At 35.1% G+C, this 24,460-nt stretch overlaps 5 protein-coding genes and 1 long non-coding RNA gene across 8 annotated transcripts in view; 2 read left to right on the top strand and 4 right to left on the bottom strand.

Moving 5' to 3' along the window:
- The window catches only part of LOC111491183 (serine/threonine-protein kinase SRPK-like), a 4,415-nt gene extending 2,093 nt beyond the window's left edge, over positions 1-2,322 (bottom strand). The window contains exons 1-2 of one of the 3 annotated variants that reach the window (XM_023139975.1): positions 1,872-2,322; positions 241-1,230 (exon numbers count right to left, since the gene is read on the bottom strand). In XM_023139975.1, coding sequence (XP_022995743.1) covers positions 241-1,230; positions 1,872-2,072 — 1,191 coding nt within the window. In that variant the 5' untranslated portion in view covers positions 2,073-2,322. The remainder of the gene's footprint in view (positions 1-240; positions 1,231-1,871) is intronic. The other 2 variants (XM_023139973.1, XM_023139974.1) reach the window with 2 other exon arrangements.
- Positions 2,323-5,299: 2,977 nt separating this feature from the next.
- On the top strand, positions 5,300-9,057 carry LOC111490894 (aspartic proteinase-like protein 2). The gene is made up of 10 exons (XM_023139543.1): positions 5,300-5,836; positions 6,187-6,316; positions 6,435-6,685; positions 6,784-7,011; positions 7,202-7,364; positions 7,578-7,651; positions 7,751-7,847; positions 8,055-8,121; positions 8,215-8,286; positions 8,629-9,057. Exons 1-10 carry the CDS (start codon positions 5,595-5,597, stop codon positions 8,802-8,804), a joined length of 1,500 nt encoding a protein of 499 aa, XP_022995311.1. The 5' UTR covers positions 5,300-5,594; the 3' UTR covers positions 8,805-9,057.
- On the bottom strand, positions 7,256-21,358 carry LOC111490899. Its single transcript, XR_002719639.1, has 3 exons — positions 21,285-21,358; positions 13,468-13,478; positions 7,256-7,266 (listed from the first exon to the last, which is right to left on the bottom strand). It is a non-coding gene; the product is annotated as an uncharacterized LOC111490899 (long non-coding RNA).
- On the bottom strand, positions 9,788-12,979 carry LOC111490897. Its single transcript, XM_023139546.1, has 8 exons — positions 12,687-12,979; positions 12,313-12,353; positions 12,165-12,228; positions 11,874-12,068; positions 10,788-10,859; positions 10,397-10,575; positions 10,168-10,285; positions 9,788-10,057 (listed from the first exon to the last, which is right to left on the bottom strand). Exons 1-7 carry the CDS (start codon positions 12,834-12,836, stop codon positions 10,168-10,170), a joined length of 819 nt encoding a protein of 272 aa, XP_022995314.1. The 5' UTR covers positions 12,837-12,979; the 3' UTR covers positions 9,788-10,057.
- Positions 13,472-16,888, bottom strand: LOC111490896 (GDSL esterase/lipase At5g22810-like). Its single transcript, XM_023139545.1, has 5 exons — positions 16,626-16,888; positions 16,014-16,141; positions 15,445-15,678; positions 14,863-15,118; positions 13,472-13,767 (listed from the first exon to the last, which is right to left on the bottom strand). Exons 1-5 carry the CDS (start codon positions 16,864-16,866, stop codon positions 13,574-13,576), a joined length of 1,053 nt encoding a protein of 350 aa, XP_022995313.1. The 5' UTR covers positions 16,867-16,888; the 3' UTR covers positions 13,472-13,573.
- LOC111490895 (UDP-D-apiose/UDP-D-xylose synthase 2) lies at positions 21,228-24,189 on the top strand. The gene is made up of 9 exons (XM_023139544.1): positions 21,228-21,683; positions 21,893-21,985; positions 22,091-22,198; positions 22,761-22,875; positions 22,959-23,092; positions 23,173-23,274; positions 23,363-23,455; positions 23,554-23,689; positions 23,781-24,189. The coding sequence occupies exons 1-9, from the start codon at positions 21,411-21,413 to the stop codon at positions 23,894-23,896; spliced, it is 1,170 nt and encodes a 389-aa protein (XP_022995312.1). The 5' UTR covers positions 21,228-21,410; the 3' UTR covers positions 23,897-24,189.
- The last annotated feature ends 271 nt before the right edge of the window (positions 24,190-24,460 follow it).

Raw genomic sequence — 24,460 nt, 5'->3', positions numbered from 1 at the left:
AAAAAAAAAAAAAAAAAAAAAAAAAAAAAAAAAAAAAAAAAAAAAAAAAAAAAAAAATCTTTTCAGCATTGTTTTCAAACGATTGAAAATGTAGGACTTTACTATGAGTAGAAACAATGCTTTTCAAGGGGAGGTGAGACTCAATTAACAAATGTTCCACGTTAAGAATTGACGAGTATAAGAAGAAGAAAAATGATCATAATGATAAAAGAAGAAGAACAAAAAAGGCTCTGAACATACCTCATCCCTTCCATAGTTGTCACCACTGTGTGGATCAAAGAGAACATCACCGGTGGCCAACTCGAAACAAATGCAAGCAAATGACCACATATCTGCTGGAGTCGAATATTTAGATCCAAGAATAACCTCGGGACACCTATACTGCCGTGTCTGAATATCATTAGTAAATTGCTTATATGTCCAGCATGCATTCCCAAAATCAACCAGCTTGCACTTAAGATCAGCAGCTGCTAGCAGTCTCTTCCTTGTTTCATGGCTCCTTCTCCTCTGATCTTTCTTCCCTTGGCTAGCATCCTTTAAATCATCAGCATTTGTTATACCGCCATCATTTACAGAACCATCTTTACATACTTTGGCTGTACCCCCATTTTGTTTAACTCCATTATCAAAATCTCCTATGCTAGCTCTCGTAGAGTCTTCTTCATTTATATCTTCTTCAATAGGTTCCTCCGCCGAACGCCCCTGTGCTGCCTTCTTAGCTTTTTTCCTTATCTTCTTTTTCTGGTTCTTGGTAAGATCCCCGCCGTAGCTCTTAACATCCTTTAAAGCATCAGAACTAGTCGAAGTTTTATTCTTGTTGTTTGGAAGGATGAGAGGATTGCCTGATTTTCGAGGATCTTTAGATGGATCAATCATAGATGAAAGCAATACATTCTCTGGCTTCAAATCAGTATGTATAATTGAAAGTTTGCTGTGCAAGTAATCTAATCCCACTAAAATATGAAAGCAAATTTCCTTCACCATGTGGAGATGAATCCCTCTGTAATCGGCATATTTAATAAGGGTCAATAAGTTGTCCCCTAGGTACTCAAAAACCATACAAACATGCAGCCCATTTGGGCCAGAATGCTTAAAATGATCCAAAAGCTTCACAACACACTTCTTGTCTTCTATATCTCCCTCTGCTATCTGCTTAAGAATCTTAATCTCATCCAGCGCAGCTTCAGTGTAATGCTGAGCACTCTTTTGAATTTTCAAAGCTACATAACGCTACAAACAATGAATACAAAAAAACTGAGTAATGAATACAAATATCACATGTTTGGCTTGGCCTTCAGCATATAATAACCAAACTGTGTAAATAACAATTGAATCAGCTGTAAACAGAGCACCTCGCAAAGGAAAATTAGTGAAACAAAAGAAAATCGATGTAAAATTAGCAAGAGCTCAACAAATGAAGCACAACAGCACCAACAAAATTCATTTCAAAACTCAACTCTGAATCTTCAAAACAAACCTCCATGTGATGAGGACCAATCCTGCTCCTTTCCATAAGAAGGAAGGCAGGGATATAATCCGTTCCCGTACGTTACTTATTGGGAAACAACACAGCAGAATTTTCATTTTAAACTCATCTTCTAGTATTCAACTCCAAAAATCCTACCAACTCTTTTCAATACACAAGGAAAAATGGCTTTCAGTTCCTAGGCAGTTCTCCAATGTGCATTCAACATTCTTTTCATAGAGTCAGAGTGAACTGCCCTCAACTAAAAGGTGAGAGGTTTAAATCCCCACCCAAACGTTGTTAAAATAAACAAAAAAATCTCTCCTTAAGGTCGCTTTCCTTCCAATTCCTCACTCGTGACTGAGAAAAATAAAAACAAGAACTCCAAATTGCGAAAAACCCATACCGATTTCTGTGTGTCCCATGCCAACCACACAGTGGAAAAATGACCCCAGCCGAGCTTGCTTTGAACAACATAGCACCCATTCTTAAAAGTATCCCCAACACGAACCGCATGATATCCTCCTCGCCTATAATCTTCAGTCCCTTCATCCTCCGATTTGTAATCACTTTCGTCGCTCCGATCGCCGTTCCGAGCCTCCGCCATTAACGAAACAAATGAAGATTAAAATATATATATGATAAACAAATTGTGGGAGATCAAACAAACACTATCCTCGGCAAAAGAAGGATATTTCCGAGGTAAATCTGAGGGAGAAGCTGAGCTAGGGTTTAGGTCGTGTTGTCGCGACAACCGCGATTAGGGTTTATTCGGTGCGTACCTTCTGCCGGGAAAGAGGAAAACATAGAAATTAATAAGAAGAGAGTAACAGATGATTGGATTGGACTGTCGTGAATAAAAGTGTACGACTCGGGTTTGTTTATCATTGCACCAATATTTGTAGCGTATAATTTAATCAGTTTCATTAATTCCTTTAATTTATTTATCCATTATTATCGAACAGTTTCAACTCTCATAATTATATGGTATATTATCATTATCGTATCGCTATCATTATTTTAATATTAATCATTTAATCATTTAAATACGTAGATAAATGAGTCATTAGGATATTGGGCTTTCTAAATAAATTATTAAATATTTCATATCCAATAAATAAAAATATAAAACATAAAACTCACCAATATCTCCCACTTTTACACGTCATAAATGATAATATATTTGATCGCAAAAAATCCCACTGAATTTTAAATTCTGTGGTAAAATAAAAAAAATAAAAAATAAAAATCTTTTTTCCGTTTATTTTGTTGTCCACGTCCCTTAAATGGGCCGGTCACTTATTATACGAGTTGGGCCGGCCCATTTAGCAGGCTAACCAACCTATTTATCGTTATTATTGTTATTTTTTATTTTAAATTACAATTTTTCTTTTCTTTTTTTTTTTTATATTGATTCTTAAGAAAAATTGGTTGCTTTCCCATTCTAACCGTCCATTATTGGAAGCTACGAAACGTCGTCGTTGCTTCACCTCAAAACCAGCTTACTTAGGTCGATTTTGATTTTTTATTTTGTCGTTATTGTTAGTTTTATCTATTAATTCCAAAATATATATATATATATATATATATATATATATATATATATATATATCTTTGACCTCAAAATAGCGTGTTTTAATGTTTTTATTATTATTTATTCCACGTCATTAACAAGTGAGTTGTAAGCTGTGACCTCAAATTATTTAGCTTGCATTAAAATAATGGTAGACGAAATTAATTAAATAAAAAGTTTGAAAATTCCATACACTGTTTCAATTTTAAACCTAACGCATGGAAAGACATGGGATATTTCGCAGTGGTTACTTTAATTCATTATTATTATTCTATTAAAGTTGGTGCACCTATCAATATTCAAAACCATGTGTATGAAAAACAATATATATATATATATATATATATAAACTCAATATTTAATAAATTTATCGAAAATAAATAAAATATATTATTGAGAGTGGGGCCCACATGTGTGGGAATTGAAGCCGACCAAAAAAAAAGTAAAAAAGTAAAATTTGAAATGATTTAGCATTGGGTTTTGCCAAAGTAAACTGCAACTTTTCAGATTTTACCATATAATAAAAATATTATTTCCATCATTTATTTATTTCACTAAACTAATTATTTATTTTCCAATAAGAAAAATATTAATTTAAATTATAGTATATGGTCTCCCTGTCTTTAACAATCCCATATATTTTATATTATGTTAACTTTTAAATTTTCAATTTTCAATTTTCAAAATTCTTCGTTTTAGTTAATTTATTAAAAAGAATTATTTATTTTTAAAAGTATTTATAAATCTAATTTTCAACGCAATGATTATTAAACAATATATAAGTAGTAAAGTTAGTCTTCAAATCATTAATAAAAATATTAATATATTTTATTGGCCAATTTCATTTTCATCTCTCATATGATTTTTTCAGTTTTCTATATTTATTACTAACATGGTACGGTATAGTTATGCCCTAAACTTAGTCATATCAATAGAATTCTTAAATATCGAACAAAGTATTGTAAGTCTCGAAAGTGTAGTCAAAAGTGACTAAAAGTGTCGAACAAATAGTGTACTTTGTTTGAGGGCTCTAGAGAAAGGAGGAAGGCTATTCGAGAGCTCCATAAGCCTCAAGGGAGGCTTATGGTGTACTTTGTTCGAGTGGAGGATTGTTGAGAATTATTGGGAGTGAATCCCACATTCGTTAATTTAGGAAATGACCATGAGTTTATAAGTAAATTAATACATCTCTATTGGTATGAGGTCTTTTGGAGAAAATCAAAGCAAAGTCATGGGAACTTATTCTCAAAGTGGACAATATCATACTATTGTAAAGATCCGTGATTCCTAACACCAACCAAATTTAACTCGACTCAATTAGCTATAAATAAATTTTAATTAATTATTTAAAGTCATAACTTAGCAACTAAGAAACAACAACTTGGACCTACCCCTTTGAAGGGCCCACCTCACTCTTACCTTTTTTTCTCCTTTTATCCGAACGTCTCATTCTCCTCTCTTTTGTGGTTATTTTTGTCAACAAAAATTAAAAACTAAATATTAATAAAATATTAAACATTTTCAACCGTGCAGCGTCGTAATTTTGACACGCTTATGACCATCTTTGAAGGTGACTCAATTCCCATATTAAAATTTTTGTTATATTTTGTGGCTTCATCGGACCTTAAGCGAGATTTATCTTTGGTAGTGCAGAATCCAATACACAACCAACTTATCTCTACATCAGACCAAGTCATTCGATTCAACCTTTCTTCTGCTCAAGGTCAAAGCCTCTCAATGGGACGTGTTGGATGATGAAAGTCCCACATCGACTAATTTAGGGAATGATCATGGGTTTATAAGTGAGGAATACTAACCCCATTCGTATGAGACCTTTTGGGAAGCCCAAAGCAAAGTCATGACGTCATTGAATTAGTTCCATTAAAAAAGAATTAAATATTTTATATTACAAAAAATAAAAACTTAGAACGCACCGTTTGAATGAGTCTTTGTTCTTTTTGGAGAGAATTGGTGTTAAAGGAAATAAAAATATAATTTGTGGGAGGAAAAAAAGAAAAAAGAAAAAGAATATGACAATCATGTGATAAAAATAAAGTTCCAAATACGACAGCGTTTAAGAATAAAATGGGGAAATAAAAATAGATTCGTATTTTTGTCGATAATACACTTTATGTGTCCCTATGCTGTAATCATTTTCATATTAATAATAAATCTTAATTAATTAGTTAATTAATTAAGTTTTATTTATTGTTTTAAAACAAATTAAGGGAGAGAGGGTGGAGAGAGGGAGGGTGGAAAGGGAATGATAAATCGGTTACTTTGTGACAGAGCATCGGTAGCGTAATCTCAATTTGCTCAGTTCACCGAAACTTCTCTGTCTGCTCCATTCTTTCGGACCTTTCATTTCTCTCTCTACACTGTTCAGCATTCCTTCTTTTTTTTTAGAATGAACATCGGCAACAATCCACACCTCGGTTATATCCCCCTTGTTATCTTCGTCCTTGTCTTCTGATGTTTGTCTTTCTTCTTTGATTTGAGTATTTAATCGCTTTGTTTGGTGGTTATTATCCAATTTTGAAGACGAGGGATTGAAGAATGGCTGCGATTGTTCGTACTGGAGTGTCGGTTGTTGTCGCGGTGATGATGATTCAGGTGGCGACTGTTTTGTGTGGGTTTCCGGCTAAGCTGACGTTAGAGAGGGCTTTTCCGACGAATCATGGCGTCGAATTGGCTCAACTCCGTGGCCGGGACCGGATTAGACATGGTAGAATACTGCAGTCTTCTGGTGGTGTTATTGATTTTCCTGTGGCTGGAACCTACGACCCGTTTCTCGTTGGGTAAGGAAAGGGAACGAATCTTTTATTTCAATTTCTGCTTTTATCTTTCTTTTGGAATTTCAATTCAGTTTTCGTATTCTGAGTCTTTGACAAGATGTTCTGATTTTAGGAACATATTTGGGGGTTTTGTCCTGATTGAGACTTTTGTGGTTGAGTTCTGAACCTCTGGTTTTTTTTTCCCCCCAGAAATGCATTATTCTTCTGTTATTTTGTGCTCTCTTTCTCCCAATTGATAGTTTTGTTCATGAATTGATCTTTCAATATATTGGGTCCTTCTGTTTCTTGATGCATTAATTACCTTTGTTGATCATAATATTTTGGTTTGCCCAAAATTCGTGGTTCTTTTACAGGCTTTATTACACTAAAGTTCAACTAGGCAATCCCCCAAAGGATTTCTTTGTGCAGATCGATACTGGAAGTGATGTTTTGTGGGTTAGCTGTAACTCTTGCAGTGGCTGCCCAGAAACTAGTGGGCTACAGGTGATTTTGTGTTGCCATAAGTTTAAATTCCGTCTTAAACTGGCGGCATTGTCTCTTAAACCCTAACCATTTTGCCGTAACAATTTTTCAATTCAGTTGTTTTTTGTTTTCCTCACAGATTCAGCTCAATTTCTTTGACCCTGGTAGCTCATCAACAGCTTCTTTGGTCTCTTGTTCAGACCAAATATGTGCTGTTGGAGTTCAATCCTCCGACTCAGCCTGTTTGGGCCAGAGCAATCAATGTGCTTATGTCTTCCAATACGGTGATGGAAGTGGAACTTCGGGCTATTATGTTATGGACATGATACATCTTGATATAGTAGTTGATAGTGCCATGACTACAAATTCTTCAGCTTCAGTTATGTTTGGGTGAGTTTATGCTTCATTCCGAAACCAGCTCTCATAATCTTATGATTCTGTACCTTTGTTCAACTCTTTTCGTTGGTGGATTGTCATTTATTAAACAGGTGTAGCACATCACAGACTGGAGACTTGACTAAGTCAGATAGAGCAATTGATGGGATCTTCGGGTTCGGGCAACAGGACTTGTCTGTGATATCACAACTGTCTTCACGAGGATTAGCGCCGAAAGTGTTCTCCCACTGCTTGAAAGGGGATGATAGTGGTGGGGGAATATTGGTCCTCGGTGAGATTGTCGAGCCAAATGTTGTTTATACGCCTCTAGTACCATCACAGTACGTTTTCGTTTTCCCTGATCCATTTTCATTATCTTTGTCTAGGATGTCTCTTATTAACGTAGTTACCTATAATTAAAATGTTACAACAGCAAGCATTGTAAACTTATCTGAGTTTTTGGAGTTTTTGGATCAAATAATGTCTGAAAGCATATGGTTTTTAATTGTTCTTGTTGGCATCAACTTTCAGGCCCCATTATAACTTGAATCTGCAGAGCATCTCTGTTAATGGTCGAGTATTACCTATCAACCCAGCTGTCTTTGCAACATCAAATAGCCAAGGAACCATAATTGACTCCGGCACTACTTTGGCATACCTTGCTGAGGAAGCTTACGACACTTTTGTTGCTGCTGTAAGTTTCACTTTCAGATGTTTCTTATTGTTCAAATGACCAAAGCACCATTATGACGCTTCATTATTCATTATCATTGTTCACACTGTTATATTCGATATTTTCCTTTATAGGAAGGCTGAAGTAGATTCAATCTTGGAATATGGTCTGTATTTTCTAATGCATGCCGAATGATTATGGTTTTTATTTCTTTCCTTCTATTTTTTAACACAGATCACGAACACAGTTTCACAATCGACACAGTCTATTGTTCTCAGGGGAAATCAGTGCTATATGACCTCCTCCAGGTTGGTTTAATTTACAAACTAGATTTCCGTTAGAGGTTATTGTTTACTGCAACGAGGAAACTGACTCTTTATTTTTTGTCTTTCGGTGTAATCTCGTAGTATCTCTGATATATTTCCCCTAGTAAGCTTAAACTTTGCCGGTGGTGCATCATTGGTATTGAGACCCCAAGACTACCTGATTCAACAAAGCTCTGTTGTAAGCTTACAGTCTTCCCTTCATTGCCTGGACATTTACAACTATGATATGCCATATATTTTTAAAGCAGACATAAACCTGTTTTTCCCGCATCAGATTTAAGGAGCGTTATATTGAATCACTTTTAGATAAATGTAGTTTTGTTGCTATAAGCCTTTAACTTATATCCTCGTTCGTAATCGAGTTTGACGAAGTTTTTCAATGCAGAGTGGTACTACTGTTTGGTGCGTTGGTTTCCAGAAAATTCCGGGTCAAGGGATTACAATTTTAGGGGGTAAGTTCCATGATATTATACTTTTTGTTTATCTTTTATCCATTTTCTAACCTGAAAATACTGATATTGTATCTTCCTCTCTCTTTTTGGCAGACCTTGTTCTGAAAGACAAAATCTTTATTTATGATTTGGCTAATCAACGAATTGGATGGGCTAACTATGACTGTGAGTTTCTGTCCACAACTCTCTGCGAGTCGATCTCGGACACACATAATGAAATAGATTCTAAACACAAGTTTTTCAACACTAGTACCCAACCATACACAAAACACACACACTGGTCATCTGTACTTTGGTTTTTGAAAAGGGTTTTGTACATGAAATAGAATTTTTAACCATGTGTTTATATGAGCTTCATCCAACTTGCTACACAAAGATCATGGTTCATTAATTTTACTACAGTAGATCACAAATAGCTGAACAGAAATTAAAAGAACTTATATTCTTATAAATAGTTTTGAGATTCATCGAACGGTAAGTTTCTAATATGTTTTTCTCCGTATTCAGGTTCGACGTCGGTAAATGTTTCTACAGCTACCAAGACTGGAAAGAGTGAATTTGTGAACGCAGGGCAGCTCAGTGACAGTGGCTCTGTGCAGAATCAGCCTAACAGAGTTATTTTACTAAGCATTCTTGTATTGTTTGTTAAATTATCCATTTTCTCCGGCTTCCTTCACTTATAGCGTCTAGAGAAAAAAGATTAGATTTGTCATTCTTTCGCTGTATAATATGTTCAGGTGCCAACATATAGTTATAATAGCCATTGAGCCGACGTAGGTCCACTCATAGTCTCCATTTCAATCCTTCCTTTTCCCCCTTGAATTAACATTATACTCTCCACTAAAATTGGTCTCAGCTGCGTTGTAAATCTCTTCATATGAACTAGTCGGTTCTATAGAAGTTCAATTTATAAGAGATTATACTCATTGTTCTGAATCTCCTTGTGTGTTGTAAAGTTGTAAGACCAATTATTGGTCGGCAAATATTTTAATCACATGAAATTCAACTTTTGGTATTTAAAATTGAATCTAGTTTTATTTGATATTTAAAGTTCAACATTGGCCTTGGAGGTTTGAATTTGATTTATATGTCCCTAAAAATAAAAATTAAAAATTAAGTTAATTATGGTGTATTTTATTTTAGAATGACATTAAAATCTCCATGAAAGTTATGAGAAGCCTAAAGGAATCATGGTGACAAGACTCCTACTCAATAGCCAGACCAACCCATGGCAAAGATTTTATTGACAGACAAATTGAAGAGACATAACATTAATGTGCCTTCTCCTTAAAAAGTGCAAAAGCCCTATCGTGTAAAAATATCATTATAGCGTCTTTTGAAATCTATAGAAGAAAAAAAATTAAAGAATATTCACGAAGAAGACTCACTTATACAAAGATCTACGACAATATAGTTTACTATAGAATATATTGATGTAAATTATTCAATACTTTCGGTTTCTATAGTCACACCTCCTTCCATTGGGAATTGAGATGGTCTTTCGTAAGCGTAAATTTCTAAAAAAAAAAAAATTAGAACACCACACGGGATGGAGAAGAGGAAACAATGGTAAACAAGCTAGGTCAAAGAGAGAAAAAAAAATGCAATAGGGCAATTATACCTAATAATTTATTAGGTGTTCACGAAAATAAACCAACACGTGAAATTACAAACAAAACCTTGGAAATAAAATGAGCATACATTATATAACAAAAAGAGTCGTCATCTTACATTTGACAACTTGACTTGAACATATATAACAGTTGCTTTCTAGAAATTAACTCACAAAATCTTTCCTTGGCGTTAATTCACACCATTTGAAAATCAGATCATCTTTATTGATAAACACCCATTCCAGTAATCATCTGCTAATTTTTCTTGCTGCATCGTCAGAAAATAGACTTCCGACCCCAAATCATTTTATGGAGGATAAGTTCTAAAGAACATTGAATAGATAAAGTTAAATTTTTTATTTTAAGTAAATATAAACTCTGAGAAATTGAGAAAAATCTTTCCATGTTTGCCAAAAGATAAATTGTCACTCACTTATTTCTCTTCCAAAAGAAGTGACGCGCATGAAAGAAGAGATGACACCTCCTCTTGAGTTGCCAATCCAAACCCTTGCCATCTTATTCTACCAAATTTGTCAAGCAGAAATATATACCTAAGAAGCAAAAAAAAAAAAGTTCACGAAGAATATTTGTATAACTTTTACTTTATTGATTTATCTAAGGAAAACGGAAAGGAAAGGCAAGGAAATGAAATAAACTCATACCCAGAGAGAAGATTTAGTATTTTGAGCTCCTTTCTGAAGTAATAATGGTCGCCAAACGAGTATACAATCTTCCTTTGAAGTGAATCAATCTGTGCATTGTCACTGGATTTCCTCATCAGCCGAAGAAGCACTTTCTTAATTGGATTCCGACATAACAACCACGAGTCTATAAATGAAACCTTGCAAGTGAAAATTCTAAATGCTGTTAACAGAACCATAACATTACGAATTCAGTTTCTACACACATAGAACAGCATCTGCATTCTGATTAGAATGCCTAAGTTTCTAAATTTTTAAATTGCAACAGAAAATGGTCATTACGTATGGTTTGAGGAATGATAAACAAAATCAACCGCTGGACCAAATATAATTAGTTATGGAATTACGTTACCTCGTATAACTGGATATTCTTTGAACTCGAAAAGGCATCAAGAAAAGGGGTACTCCAAGAATTAATCATGGCCTGCAAAGGTAAAAGGAAGATATGACGATGATACCAACATACATCTTTTCTTGATCAATTTAATGATTTGCAAGCATGCCTGTCTAACTCAATTGCTCCTTCAAAGGGGGTGAATGGAAAGCAAGGTATTGTTTGGACGTACTTCCAAGGGAAAAGTTCTTTTAAACAGATTTATAATGGGCTAAAAGAGAATACTTCATTGTTTAAAGACTATTGTGCTGCATAGCCTTTATTTTATTTTATTTTATTTATTATTCTAAAGAATACTTGAAGACTCTTCTTAAATCAAAGACTGTTTGAGAACTCAGCTAAAACAACATTCAAAGTTTTGACTCTCTAAATAAGTTAACAGTAAAGAACATATATCAGTCCTAAAAGAGCTGAGAACTTTTTAATACCATTCCCAAACAGCATCCAAATTTGAATATGAAGTTTGCTAGCTTATTTTAGTGCATTTAAGTAGTTTATTTCAGAACCATTTTATTTGAAGTTCTGAAACTCTAACGCTATTAGACAAAGAAAAGGGGCAATACCACTTCTTAACAGTGAGACAACGTTTCTCCTTGCAAAATAAAGTAAAAGAAGGCCATTGACTCATTAAAAACGTAACATCCGACCACTTGGATTGACACTGATCAATGCAATGAAAAAAGCTTTAATTCCAACTAATATCTTTAAAGCCACCGATCCATGTTGCTAGCCACTAATCCAGAATAAAGTATAGCTTATCCCAAAAGATCACAGAGATACGTAGGCCATTTGGTTTAAAAGTTTTCAGGATTCTTCCGGACATGACAAAGGATCACAGTGTGTATATAATTGGACTTTATACATTTTCCAGATAACTGAAAATTCAAATTTCTTGTAGAGAAATAAAAATTGGGAATGGAAAAGGACACTTCAAAATCCTAATTAATGATATAATATTGTCATCATACTAAAGATTACTATAAACTTTTCCATGTTGTATTCATGTCAACCAACACAACCGATGATAACAAAACCAAAATGTACCTGGGAGCTTGCTCTGAAAGAAAGACACAGTAATGTGGCCACAGGCAAGGCTGATGCCGAATTATTGCCTTCGACCTCATTAGCATCGAATTTAATGGGTAGCTTCAACGATTTACCATCAGAATAGCTCACTTCAAACTCGGGAAATTTTACAGCAGCCATAGCCGGAATCAGAATCTTGTTAGCTGCTGCAATCTTCAAACTCGGCTTTAATTAATTAAAATTCGAGAAAAAAACCTTACACTACCATTTAAAATTTAACTCGACTTGTCATCAAAACTAATATATTACCTTTCCACCATGTTGCTTAAGCTCTGCAATATCAGCAAAGTATCCTCTGTTTATTTCATCTGCACTGTCACAATTTAAATCAACAAAGCTTCTTGATAATTTTTGGTGTCAGTTAATCAATTGCCTACAGCTTTGTAATGCAACTTACAGTCGAGCGCGCTCTTTCTCAATGGCTGTTTTGTTTCCAAGCTGCAAACATCAGGAAAAAAAAATCATAATACGACACACATATTGCCCCTTTACTTATTCGAATAACTGCATCAAGAAGAATCTAAAACATAGAACAGGCATGAACGAGTATTTTCAACCAGTTCTAAGAAACGGAACTAAGCAATCATTTAACAAATTCACGTCAGATGTTCTCGGTCATGTACAATTATCTTTCAACAACAAAAAGAGTAAAATTCTTCTTCGAAAGAGCAACAAAAGAAAAAAAAGTCAAAATATCCAACATTTTTGTTAATTAAATTTCGTTTCATATTCTCAAAACCTAATGGAAGCTAAGAAAAGTAATCAAGGTACCTGATAAATGTTGAGGAAGCGATTGGAAGTCAGCTGAGCTAAGTGCTGCGAAGGAAAAACAAGGAATTTTTCCTGGTAACCAGAGAGCTGCATTCTTAAAGAAGCTCGAATCGAGCAAGCATGAGGAACTAATCGCTTCAACCCAAACATGTCCGTGATCGATTCGGCTTCTCTCACGGTATCGTCTTCACACTCTCCGTTGATTCTCTGCTGAACCCTAATCGGAAAACTGTACGGTCAATCTCTGCAAACCGCGGGAACGGACTGCTCCTGAATTAACACCGGTGGGATCGGTATTGGTTCGCAATAACCGGACCGTTATCTGGGCCTGGCCCAACATAGCTCTTTTAGTAAGGCCTGCTGGCCCATTTGTGAATTCTACGTAAATATATTATCATCCATCAAGACATAGAGGTTCGAATCCTTCCAATCTCATATATTATCAAACTAAAAAGAAATAAAAATTATAATTTTGTTGACCGAGAGTATATATATAGTTGTAATAAGTTCACTCCGTCCCGAAAGACATAAATATTTTATAATAAGGCAAAATATATGTATATAATATATAAAACTCGTTTTAACTGTGAGCCTAGAGGGCTTTGAGTTTCGAGCACGTCGGATGAACCTAATCTAGCCTTTAACATGTTTTAGAGCTTGAGATCATACGTCACAAGTCAAAATAGACAAGGTTCATTAACGATGGGCTTGAATTCATTGCATATCATAACACCAGAACTAAAGTAAGTATATGAAGAAGGAGAACAGAACAATCGAAGACAGCACAGTGGGCTTGTCATCCCGTTCAGCCGTTATTTGAGTGCAGAAGAAAATAGTAAAGCACAGCACAAGAGAGGCAACAACTTTGGGGCACTCAGGCGTATGATTTATGAAATGAGAGAGATGCCAGCGGGGAGTAGATTATCGGCCAAGAACTTGTTTGCAGCTTCTGATGGGTGGAATCCATCCCAGAACACGTATTCAGATGCGTTGGCACATGTCCCTACGGATTCTTTGTTGCATAGGATTGATGTCTCAAGCAAGCCTGTGCCACAGCAAGCCTTCCTTGCCTCCAAGAAACCTACACAAAATTTTATGCAGGAGTTAATGACATGTCCTCCTCGGCCCTCATCGTCAAATATTGTTTGTTTTGGCCCGTTATGTATAGCTGTCAGCCTCACGATTGTAAAACACGTCTACTAGAGAGAGATTTTCACACATTTATAAGGAATGTTTTGTTTCTATCTCCAATCGATGTGGGATCTCACAATCTACCTCTTTTGGGGGCCAACATCCTCGTTAGCACACTGCTCGATGTCTGGCTCTAATACCATTTGTAACAATCTAGTTGTCTGCTTTAACCCATTACGTATCGCCGTCAGCCTCACGATTGTGAAACACGTCTACTAGGGAGAGGTTTCCACACATTTATAAGAAATGTTTTGTTCCCCTCTCCAACCGATGTGGGATCTCACAATCCACCTCCTTTGGGGGCCAACATCCTCGCACACCGCTCGATGTCAGGCTCTAATACCATTTGACAGTCTAGTAGATATTGTCCGCTTTGGTCCATTACATATTGTCGTCACCTCACGATTGTAAAATACGTCTACTAGGAAGAGGTTTCCACACATTTATAAGGAATGTTTTGTTCCCCTCTCCAACCGATGTGGGATCTCACAATTCACCTCCCTTGGAGGCTCTCGTTGGCACACCAATAGATGTCTGGCTCTAATACTATTTATAACAGTTTAAGCCCACCGTTAGCAGATATTGTCTGCTTTGTCCCATTACGTATCGCCGTTAGCCTCACAATCTTAAAATATGTCTACTACGGAGAGATTTTCACACTTTTATAAAGAATGTTTTGTTCCCCTGTCCAACCAATGTGGGATCTCACAATTCACCCAATTGAAGGCTAGTGTCTTCGCTGACACACAGTTCGATGTATGGATCTAATACCATTTGTAACAGTCCAAGTCCGTCGCTGGCAAATATTGTCTTCTTTGGCCCGTTACACATCGTCATTAGTCTCACGATTTTAAAACACGTCTACTGGGAAGAAGTTTAATACTCGTATAACGAATGTTTTCCTCTCTTCAACCAATATGGTATCTTACCCATACCTTCTCCTTCATTTGAGATATTGTATGAGAAATTAGACTAAATGGCATACCGTTTTCAGCAGGCTTTGTGACAAGTTCATAGAGAGGCTTGTAAGTGTCCAAGACAACCAAATTGAGGCCAGGAAGGTTGGCATGCAAGCTCTGAGACGTGGCATTGAGTTTGCTATTGAATGAAACTGCATCATTGTTTAGCTTACCCACACACTCATTGCTGTCAGATCCAAAGATTGTTATGGCTGTCGGAAGACATCCAAGCGGTGGTAATGTTGTTACTCCAATCCTCCGTGCTCCCAATGCATAAAGATTCTAAAAACATAAGTTTTGTTATATAATATTGTATGGCCGAACACACCTTGTACCTATTATCCTCTTTAAATTTTCTTTTTTGAGTTTTTTCTTAAAGAACGTGTTTACTTGGGAGAGGTTTCCATACTTTTATAAAAAATGCTTCGTTCTCCTCTCCAACCAATATGGGATCTCACAATCCACCCTTTTGGGATCAACATCCTCGCTGGCACATTGGCCAGTGACTAGTTCTAATACCATTTGTAATCGTCCAAACACCACTAGCAGACATTATCTCTTTAGACTCTCTCTAAATTATTAGTGTGTTTGAAGAGGAAGGGCAAAACCTGAATGAAGTTTATGTAGGAGGTGATGAGAATGTCAGTGAACTGAGTAACAGTATATTTCTTGTAAACTAGAGGATTCACGTAATAGTTCTGCAGAAAGTCATTGCTCCCCGCACTGACAAGGTAAATAGCACCAGATATGATAGCTGAAGCGTTGGGTTTTCCAGCAAATTCTGCTACTTTGTTCTGATACTCCTTGTAGTATTCCAGCTGCTCTGTTAGGGAAAGAGCATTCTACAATACCACAAGGCAAACATGTTATTAATATAGGAGCGGTGTTCAAGATCGATATTGTAATAGTTCAAGTCCACCGCTAGTAAATATTGTCTTTTTTAGACTTTCCTTTTCTGACTTCCCCTCAAGGTTCACATCGATTGGAGAAGGGAACGAGTGTCAGCGAGGACGCTGGCCCCGAACCAAACATTTTTTCTAAAGGTGTAGAAACCTCTCCCTAACCTAACAAATGTGTCTTGAAGGTAAACCCGATAAAAAAAGTTTAAATAAGACAATATCTGTTAGCAGTGAATTTAGGCGGTTACAAACAAACTTTTGATTTATGGTACTATTACGTATAGGTGTGCTGTTGTGTCGATGTATCCAGAAGCAGCTGAGGCAAAGCTTGTTCCAATCAGGAGGTTCTTTCCTCCTGCTTCACCGAGGTAAGCTTGTGGGTAAGATGTAAATCCCAAGTACTCAGCTGTTCACAAGTCAATAAAAGAACTTAGTCCAAGTCCATTGTTAGCCGATGTTATCCTCTTTAAATTTTTGTTCAAAGTTTTTAAAACGTGTCTGTTAGAGATAAGTTTTCACACCCTTATAAAGAAGATTTATTCTTCTCCCAAACCAGTGTAGGATCTCACAATTCACCTCCTTAAAGACCCAGCGTTCTCTTCAAGGGCTTTCCATGATGCGTTTTAAAACTTTGAGAGAAAGTTTTAAAGGAAAAGCCCAAAGAGACGATATCCGTTAGTGGTGAGTTTGGACCGTTCCAAGTAGTATCAGAGTCAAATACCGACCAGTGTGTGAGATCCTACATTGGTTAAAGAGGAGAACCATACATTTTTTATAAGGGTATGAAAACCTGTTTGTACTAGACGTGTTTTAAAACCACGAAGGCCTATAAGACGGTTATATAAACAGAAGTAAAATAAAATGAAATGAGGTTCTAAAATTGAAAGCACCAGTGAAGTCTGAGGCAAGTTTTCCATTGCAGAACCGTCCGGTGGGGTTGTGAGTAACAAAATCCCTCCCATAAGGGGGAAAATTTGCTTTCATGAGGGTTTTGAGGTGATTGTTGATGCCCACATCAAGAACAGAGTCCCCAAATGTGAACATTGCAGGAACCAGTGGCTGCCCATTTGCCAGAGATTGGCTCACAGGCGCAAGGAGAAGGAAGAAAATGGCTAAACAAGTCCTATCCATGAGTGTCCAGTGAGGTTGCTTGAAAAACAATAGCTGAGAACAGAGATTTAAATGGTTTGTAAAGTTCATACGCTCAAGAAATCTGATCATTTACAGCTTGGTATGTACCAACATTATTTTATAATCCATATTTGAAGGTTTATAAGGTTTCCAAGACATTCACCTTCACAAAATGTTTGGAATTCGCCTCAGGATATTGATGCCCAAAGATATCATGTTTGACCTTTGGATTTCGTATTGCGCACCCTTATTTGCTTTCCAACTGCTCTGCTATGTCACCCTCGTGTTATATATTTAAAAACAACGACGTTCGAAAGTTCTATAGTGTACTTTGTTCGAAGAAAAAATTGTTGAGAGAGAAGTCCCACGTCATATAATTAAAAAGAATATCATGATTGTATAAATAAAAAATACTATCTCTCACTCGTAAGATACCTTGAAAATCAAAAGTAAAACTATGCGAGTTTATGCTTAAAGTGGATAATATCACACCATTATGAAGGGTCGTGGTTACTAACACTAAAATAAGCTTTTTTTTTTTTTTTTTTTTTTTTTAAAGTCTTCTATAAGAAGGGTCGAAGGTAGCTTTCTTACATGCCTAATAAGTAAGAAATATGGTCAGTGATACCTTCGAACCAGTAAGTTTTCCTTCTTCGACCTAAACATAGTTCACAACCAAATCTAACTCGAAGTCCGTTGGTATTTTCTTTTTTTAACTGTTTAAAAAAATCATATTTTAATAACCATGCATGTTACAATAATAACTAAAATTTCATAAAATTCAATATCATTCATCTCCGAGATACAATTTTTACTAACATCAGTTACAAAAGTAAAATATTATTAATATTTAGGTTGAATTGTAACCCTATTTTCGAAATCTTGACAAAAAAACATGTCAATTTATGCAAATCGACTGAATTTTTTGTTTCCCAAAAGTTCAACCCAAACTAAACAATTTTTTTTTTTAACCAAACTCCACTTTTATAATTAGGGTTGGATTGTTCGGGTTAGTCAAATTTTCAAGTCTTATAAACACTAATACTCATTGTTGTCTTCTTTTATGCTCTCATGCAATAGAAGCCCCTAATCCCTCCGTAAGTGCCTCTATTTATACCCAATCTAATCCTATTTTATTTTTAAGATTGTTATAAAAATTAAAAATAATTTATATTTGTAATAGAGATAACATGCGGTTTAACTAATAAAAAATTAATATTTAAATTTTATAAACAAGGTAATATATACAATTTTTTAGAATAATTAAAAAAAAATATAAACGATAATAAATTTTATTTGGGTAATTTAAGTCACAAATAAACCACCAAAATAGATTAAAACTAAATATTTGAGATCACAACCACAATAATAAAATAAAATTCAAAATAGAATTTATGGCATGAAAATTATAGTATTGGAAAAAGGAAAAGGCATTGGAAAAGAACAACCAGCCACCACACAGGAAAAAAGAATTATTATTTATTGGGTATGTGATAGCCGACATTAGGCGCGTGCTAATAACTTCCTAACGCGCTCTTTGGGAGCGTGGCTCAAAGTCTGCATTTCTTAGCTGTCTGTCGGTGTACAGAGCGATTGGATCCTAAGCGATGACAGGGCAAGCTACTAAGCTAGTGCTGGCAGTGGACCCCACTTTTTAAACTTTTTTTTTTTTTTACAAATTTAACAGTTATTTAAATATATCTATAAATTATAGAAGAATTGTAAATTTTGAAAGTACATAGCTAAATCAATATTAGTTCTTACTTAATAATTTAAAATAAAATTAAAATAAAATTAAAATAAAATTTATTAAAAATTTAATCCTAAAATATATATGAAAAAAAAAATCAAATCATAAAAGCATATAATTACGTCAAATTGAATTTAGTCGAAGAAAGTAAGAATGTAACCTCGAATAATAGGATAGGAATTTGAATTTCCAGTAATTATAGCTAAATCACGAAAATTTGGTATTTATTTATCGAATACTATATTTTAAGTGGAAAGGCAGTACACCGAACATTCGTATAACAATAACGGAAGATCATAACTTGCAAAACGAGATCAACCTGCATATTTGAGTGGTTTCATTTTTTTTTTTTTTTTTCATTCCCCAAATGTGCTAGAAATTCTTCAAACTCTAGTAGACGTGTTTGGCTTGCCTTTAACGGCTTAATGTCTAGTGTTGTAGTTCTTAACGTTGTTAGGGGGTAAGACATCTGCTTAATATTCTATTGGGAGGAATGACGATTGAGGTATATTTTTCAAGCTTTATTCTTGATCGATCTCAACATCATCACAACCTCAACCATCCCTTTCGTTGGTTCTCCTCTTTGAGCTAGAGTGACAATTTTCTTCGACCATCTCCCAATCATAAGGTCTATTTTCCTTAGTTTTTTTATTGCTTCTTCAGTTGATCTCAATAACTATATTTTAAGTCCCAGTAATGAATCACGGGTACGAGGTTGGTTCTTACCGATTGATCAAACAGTCGTGTATCTTGAAGTCTAGCTGCTATTACAATCAAAGTGGTTGCATTTATGAAACTTTTAAACTACAAGACCTATTCGTTGAAACGTGAGACATACTCTTGAATTATCTATTGGGACCTGCTTGATTCACAATAAGTGAATTTGAAGATCGTGTAGGACTCTTCCTCTTAAGAACTGAATATGAATGCACGTGCTAATTTGTTGAAAGAACCGACGAAAAATTTTAATTTCCCCGATACAACAAATTTCCAATACCCATAATAACATTTTTTCATAAAATTAAAAAAAAAAAAACCCTTAAAATCTTCTAAAAATAGGGAAAAAAGTTGAAAAAAATTAAAACAACCAAATATGTTTTTTTCGTAGAGATTGAGGATTTAGTGTATTATTGTTTTTTTTTTTTTTTTTTTTCTCTTGTTATAAAAATAAAAGGAACAAACGTGAACCCACATGAGCATATGCAGGACACAAAGACAGCTAATGCTGAAGCTAATACGCACATTATGCCCACATGACACTCAATTTGACTAACTTTTTTTCTTCTTCAGACACGAAAAATCCCCCATAAGCTTCTTTTAGTAGCCATAATAATTTATTATTATTGGGTTAATCCCAATTTTTATACTTTATAAACAAGTATTAAATAAATAATTTTTTTGTTCACCTATAAACCTTTGATTTTTTGTTTTAATTTGATTAATAATTTAAATATATATGTATTTTTTAAGAAATATTAAATTAATGGTAGATAAATATTAAGAAAAAACACAATTTTAGAAAATAAAATAAAAGGATTATGAAACAAAAATTTAATTTAATTTAATTTTTTTAATATATAGTTTTATTATACAACTATATTTTCCTGTTTTGTTTGAAATATTTCTATAATCCGCTTCAAAGTACTAATAAAGAAAGTATATGAATAGTTTTTTTCTACTTTCAATTATTACCAAATTAGTTTCTGAATTTGTTAAAAATTCACTCAAACTTAGAATATTGATATTTACTTGTTTTAAAATTATATATATATATATTTTTTACATTATTCTTTTAAGGCTAACTATTACGAAGGTTAAACAAATAAAACTAAATTATTACTTAACACGATCATTACTAAATATCATTAATTTTCTTTAATAAATGTGAGATTTAAGATAACAAAACATTTTTTTATAAGAGTATAGAAACTTCTCAGTAGTAGACACGTTTTAAAACCTTAAAGAGAAATCTTTGAATAGAAAATTCAAATATAACAATATCTGTTAACGGTGATATATATATATATTAAAGAAAATAATAAAAAAACAAATCGACAACCCAAACCCAATTGAACCTAACTTATGTACACTCGGACTAGAAGCAAAACTATAAAAACGAATTGATCAAAAAGATTTTTTCCAATCTAATTTAACCTAACTCGTGTACTAGAGTGTAACCAAAAGCAAAACTAGACAAGCATGTCTAAAGAGATAATAATGTGTACAAATTGAGAGGGTTGGGTTGATTATTGCTACTCCTCAATTGATTTAATTTAGAGATAAAAGGGTAAAAAAGTAATGGTAAAAAAGTAATTATGGATAATGAGCAGTAAATAAGTTTAAAACAGGAGTTTGATTCCTAATCTTGTAACTAATGGACGTCCCAAATGATTAGCATGGCTTAATCTTCAAAGTGTTAGTACTAAAATTAGACTGCAAAACTTTTCCGGTGCTATTAATGGAATTTCTATAAAATTTAATATAATTCCTGGAAAACACGTGTCAGGTCTCAGAGAGCGAGTATGAGTATTTTCATACTCACCGGTGGAAGAACAGAGGTATTTGATCTTTCACACACTCGCCTGTCGTTCGCCTTTTCTCTCGCTCTCTGGTATTCCCATTCCTTCAATGTCCATAAATACGCTCAGCCTCTCAATTCTTCTCTCACAAGTCACAACCCATTTCCTTATTTTCTAATTTTGTGATCTTTTCTTCAAGCTTCTTCTCCTCTGTCTTCAAAGATTCTTGCAGGCACAACGCGGGATCTTCACTTTAGATTTGCAGAGTAGCAACAATGGCGTCCCAGAACAGAGTAGATCTGGACGGCAACCCGATTAAGCCGATCACCATTTGCATGATTGGCGCTGGTGGGTTCATTGGCTCTCACCTTTGTGAGAAGCTCATGGCTGAAACCCCTCACAAGGTGCTTGCTCTTGATGTTTACAATGACAAGATTAAGCACCTTCTTGAGCCCGATTCCCTACCCTGGGCCGATCGCATCCAGTTCCACCGTCTCAATATCAAGAACGATTCCAGGCTCGAGAGTCTCGTTCGAATGGCAGATCTGGTTCGACTCTTGTGATTCCTTCGCTTTTCAATATTCATTCTTCTTGAAGAATTGTTCATTTCTTGTTCTGTGTAGTTTGAAGAATTGGTTCTTCTTTGGGTTTATTGTTAGTTCTGTGCTAATGCTCGTTCTTGTTCTTGCGGGTTTTGTCATTAAATTTGTGTTTTATGAGATGTTTTGTGATTGGAATCTTTCTTTGCGTGATGCAGACGATAAATCTTGCTGCGATCTGTACACCGGCGGACTACAATACGCGACCACTTGATACCATTTACAGCAATTTCATCGACGCAATTCCTGTGGTGTGTACGCGATTTGTTCATCTTTTTCTTTCTTGATATTTTTACTTCTTAATTCAAAGGATTAGGTTATCGTTTGATTTGATTTTATGTGCTCTCTTTTCGAAGGTTAAATACTGTTCTGGCAACAACAAGCGTCTCATTCACTTTTCAACTTGCGAAGTCTATGGTAAGACAATTGGAAGCTTTCTTCCAAAAGATAGCCCTCTTCGTCAGGTAAGGCATCTCTTTCTACATTCTTTTTCCTCTTATTATAAATTGCATCAATTCATTTGATCTATATTCATTTTCCTTACTCTTTCGATGGAATTGCTATGAATATGTACTCTGGAGATTCAATAGGTGTGCCGTTTTGTTTCAATTTTCTCCCTCGTTTCGGAATTTTCTTTGAATCGCAATGGAAGATTTGCAGGATTTGACTTGAAATGAGAGTATAAACATGTTGCAGTAAGAAAAATCTATTAGATCTTTAAATTGAACCGTCATTGCCCCTTCACAAATGATTGAAAATTCTATACAACATATCTTGGTTTGCATGAGGATGTGGATTTCTGTATTCTTTGATCAACAGTTTGGTTGAAATGTAGATTACAACCGACATTCTAGTCGTTGAGTTTGCCATGAAACTAGTTTCCAGATTGAAATAATTCTCTGATTTGAAAATTACATGTTCATAGATGACAGCGATTTCTAATGCTACTTTTTCATCGCATCCTTACATGATAGCCTAATTGTCGAGAATGAGCTGAACCATTGTATTGTAATTTCTCTATGATAGGATCCGGCATATTATGTTTTGAGTGAGGATGCTTCTCCTTGCATCTTCGGTCCCATTGAGAAGCAAAGATGGTCGTATGCATGTGCGAAACAATTGATTGAGAGGCTGATTTATGGTTAGTTTTCTTGTGTACTCTGTTGCTTCATGGGAATCAATACTTGGAAACTGCAGTTCTTCTTAGCCTTTGTTCTTTCCCAGCTGAGGGTGCTGAAAATGGGATGGATTTTACAATTGTAAGACCATTCAACTGGATCGGACCAAGGATGGACTTCATTCCTGGCATTGATGGCCCAAGTGAGGGCGTTCCCAGGGTTCTAGCTTGCTTTAGCAATGTATGTTCTGTTAATTTGCTTCTTTGGCTTCCAGTTTGTTTCAGACTCATGACTGTGTTTCCTTTTATGATATTATGTAGAATCTCCTTCGACACGAGCCACTGAAGCTTGTGGATGGCGGTCAATCCCAAAGAACATTCATATACATTAAGGATGCCATTGAAGCTGTTCTTTTGATGATTGTATGACTTGCTTACCTTCTGTTTTTCTTTCTTCTTCAACCTAAAGTTTGAAGCAGACATATCTGAATTGTTGTGTATTTTTGTTCAGGAAAACCCAGCGAGGGCCAATGGCCATATCTTCAATGTGGGCAACCCCAACAATGAAGTAACAGTGAAGCAGCTTGCTGAAATGATGACCAAGGTGGCAAATCGTGTCTGCTTTTAAAATTTCTATTATTATTATTATTTGCTATTGTTGGATGAAGAAAGTTTAAGTTGCTTGCTTTTGCACTCGTGCAGGTTTATGCAAAGGTAAGCGGGGAACCTTCGCTTGAGACCCCGACAATCGATATAAGCTCTGAAGAATTCTATGGCGTGGGCTATGACGACAGTGATAAGAGAATTCCTGACATGACCATCATCAACAAGCAACTCGGTATGATGCACATCTCGTTTCGTATTTTCCTTCCATCTCTGAATAGCGATCTTAATAAACTTGCACAAATATTTAACGTATTTTCCTTCAGGTTGGAATCCGAAGACATCGCTCTGGGACCTGCTGGAATCGACTTTGACCTACCAACATCGAACATACGCAGAGGCAGTGAAGCAGGCAACATCAAAACCAGCTGCATCTAGCTAGGTAGAGAGAGTGATGATGATGCTCTTACAGTGGAGTTTTATTTGTATTCTTTTCTGAGATTATAAGTATATGTTGATGGATGAGAATCCCACATTGGTAACATTTTTTTTTTGTTCTTGATTTTGAAATGTGTTAGTTGTGGTGGGGATAGGCGAAGAATGTGTAGTAGTAGCAGTGTACGCCCTGTCGGGGGGAAGACTCGGTGATATATGTAAAATGATTGAATTTCAAGCTTGGACTACTATAAGTCCAAGGGAGAATACAAGTAAAATCTACTACGTTTCTGTCTTTTACTTTCCCTTCTTTGCCATTGCATTTCTGGACACGTCTTAATATTATTAATCAATCAATAATTCTTAAATTATTCTAATTTAATAAAACTAATAAATGTATTCACGAGAAAAATAATTCTTAAATATATATGTATTCACGAGTATCAAATAGTCTTACTTCATTGCAAAATGATCATTAATTAAGATAAAATTACACTTAAACCCCTCATGTCATCAACCGAAGTTGCTTTGGCGGAGTGGTTAAGGCGTGTGCTACTAGTACATGGAATTC

Source organism: Cucurbita maxima, unplaced genomic scaffold (assembly GCF_002738345.1).
Source record: "Cucurbita maxima cultivar Rimu unplaced genomic scaffold, Cmax_1.0 Cma_Scf00016, whole genome shotgun sequence".
Taxonomy (NCBI): domain Eukaryota; kingdom Viridiplantae; phylum Streptophyta; class Magnoliopsida; order Cucurbitales; family Cucurbitaceae; genus Cucurbita; species Cucurbita maxima.
This window is presented reverse-complemented; position numbering and strand designations above follow the sequence as displayed.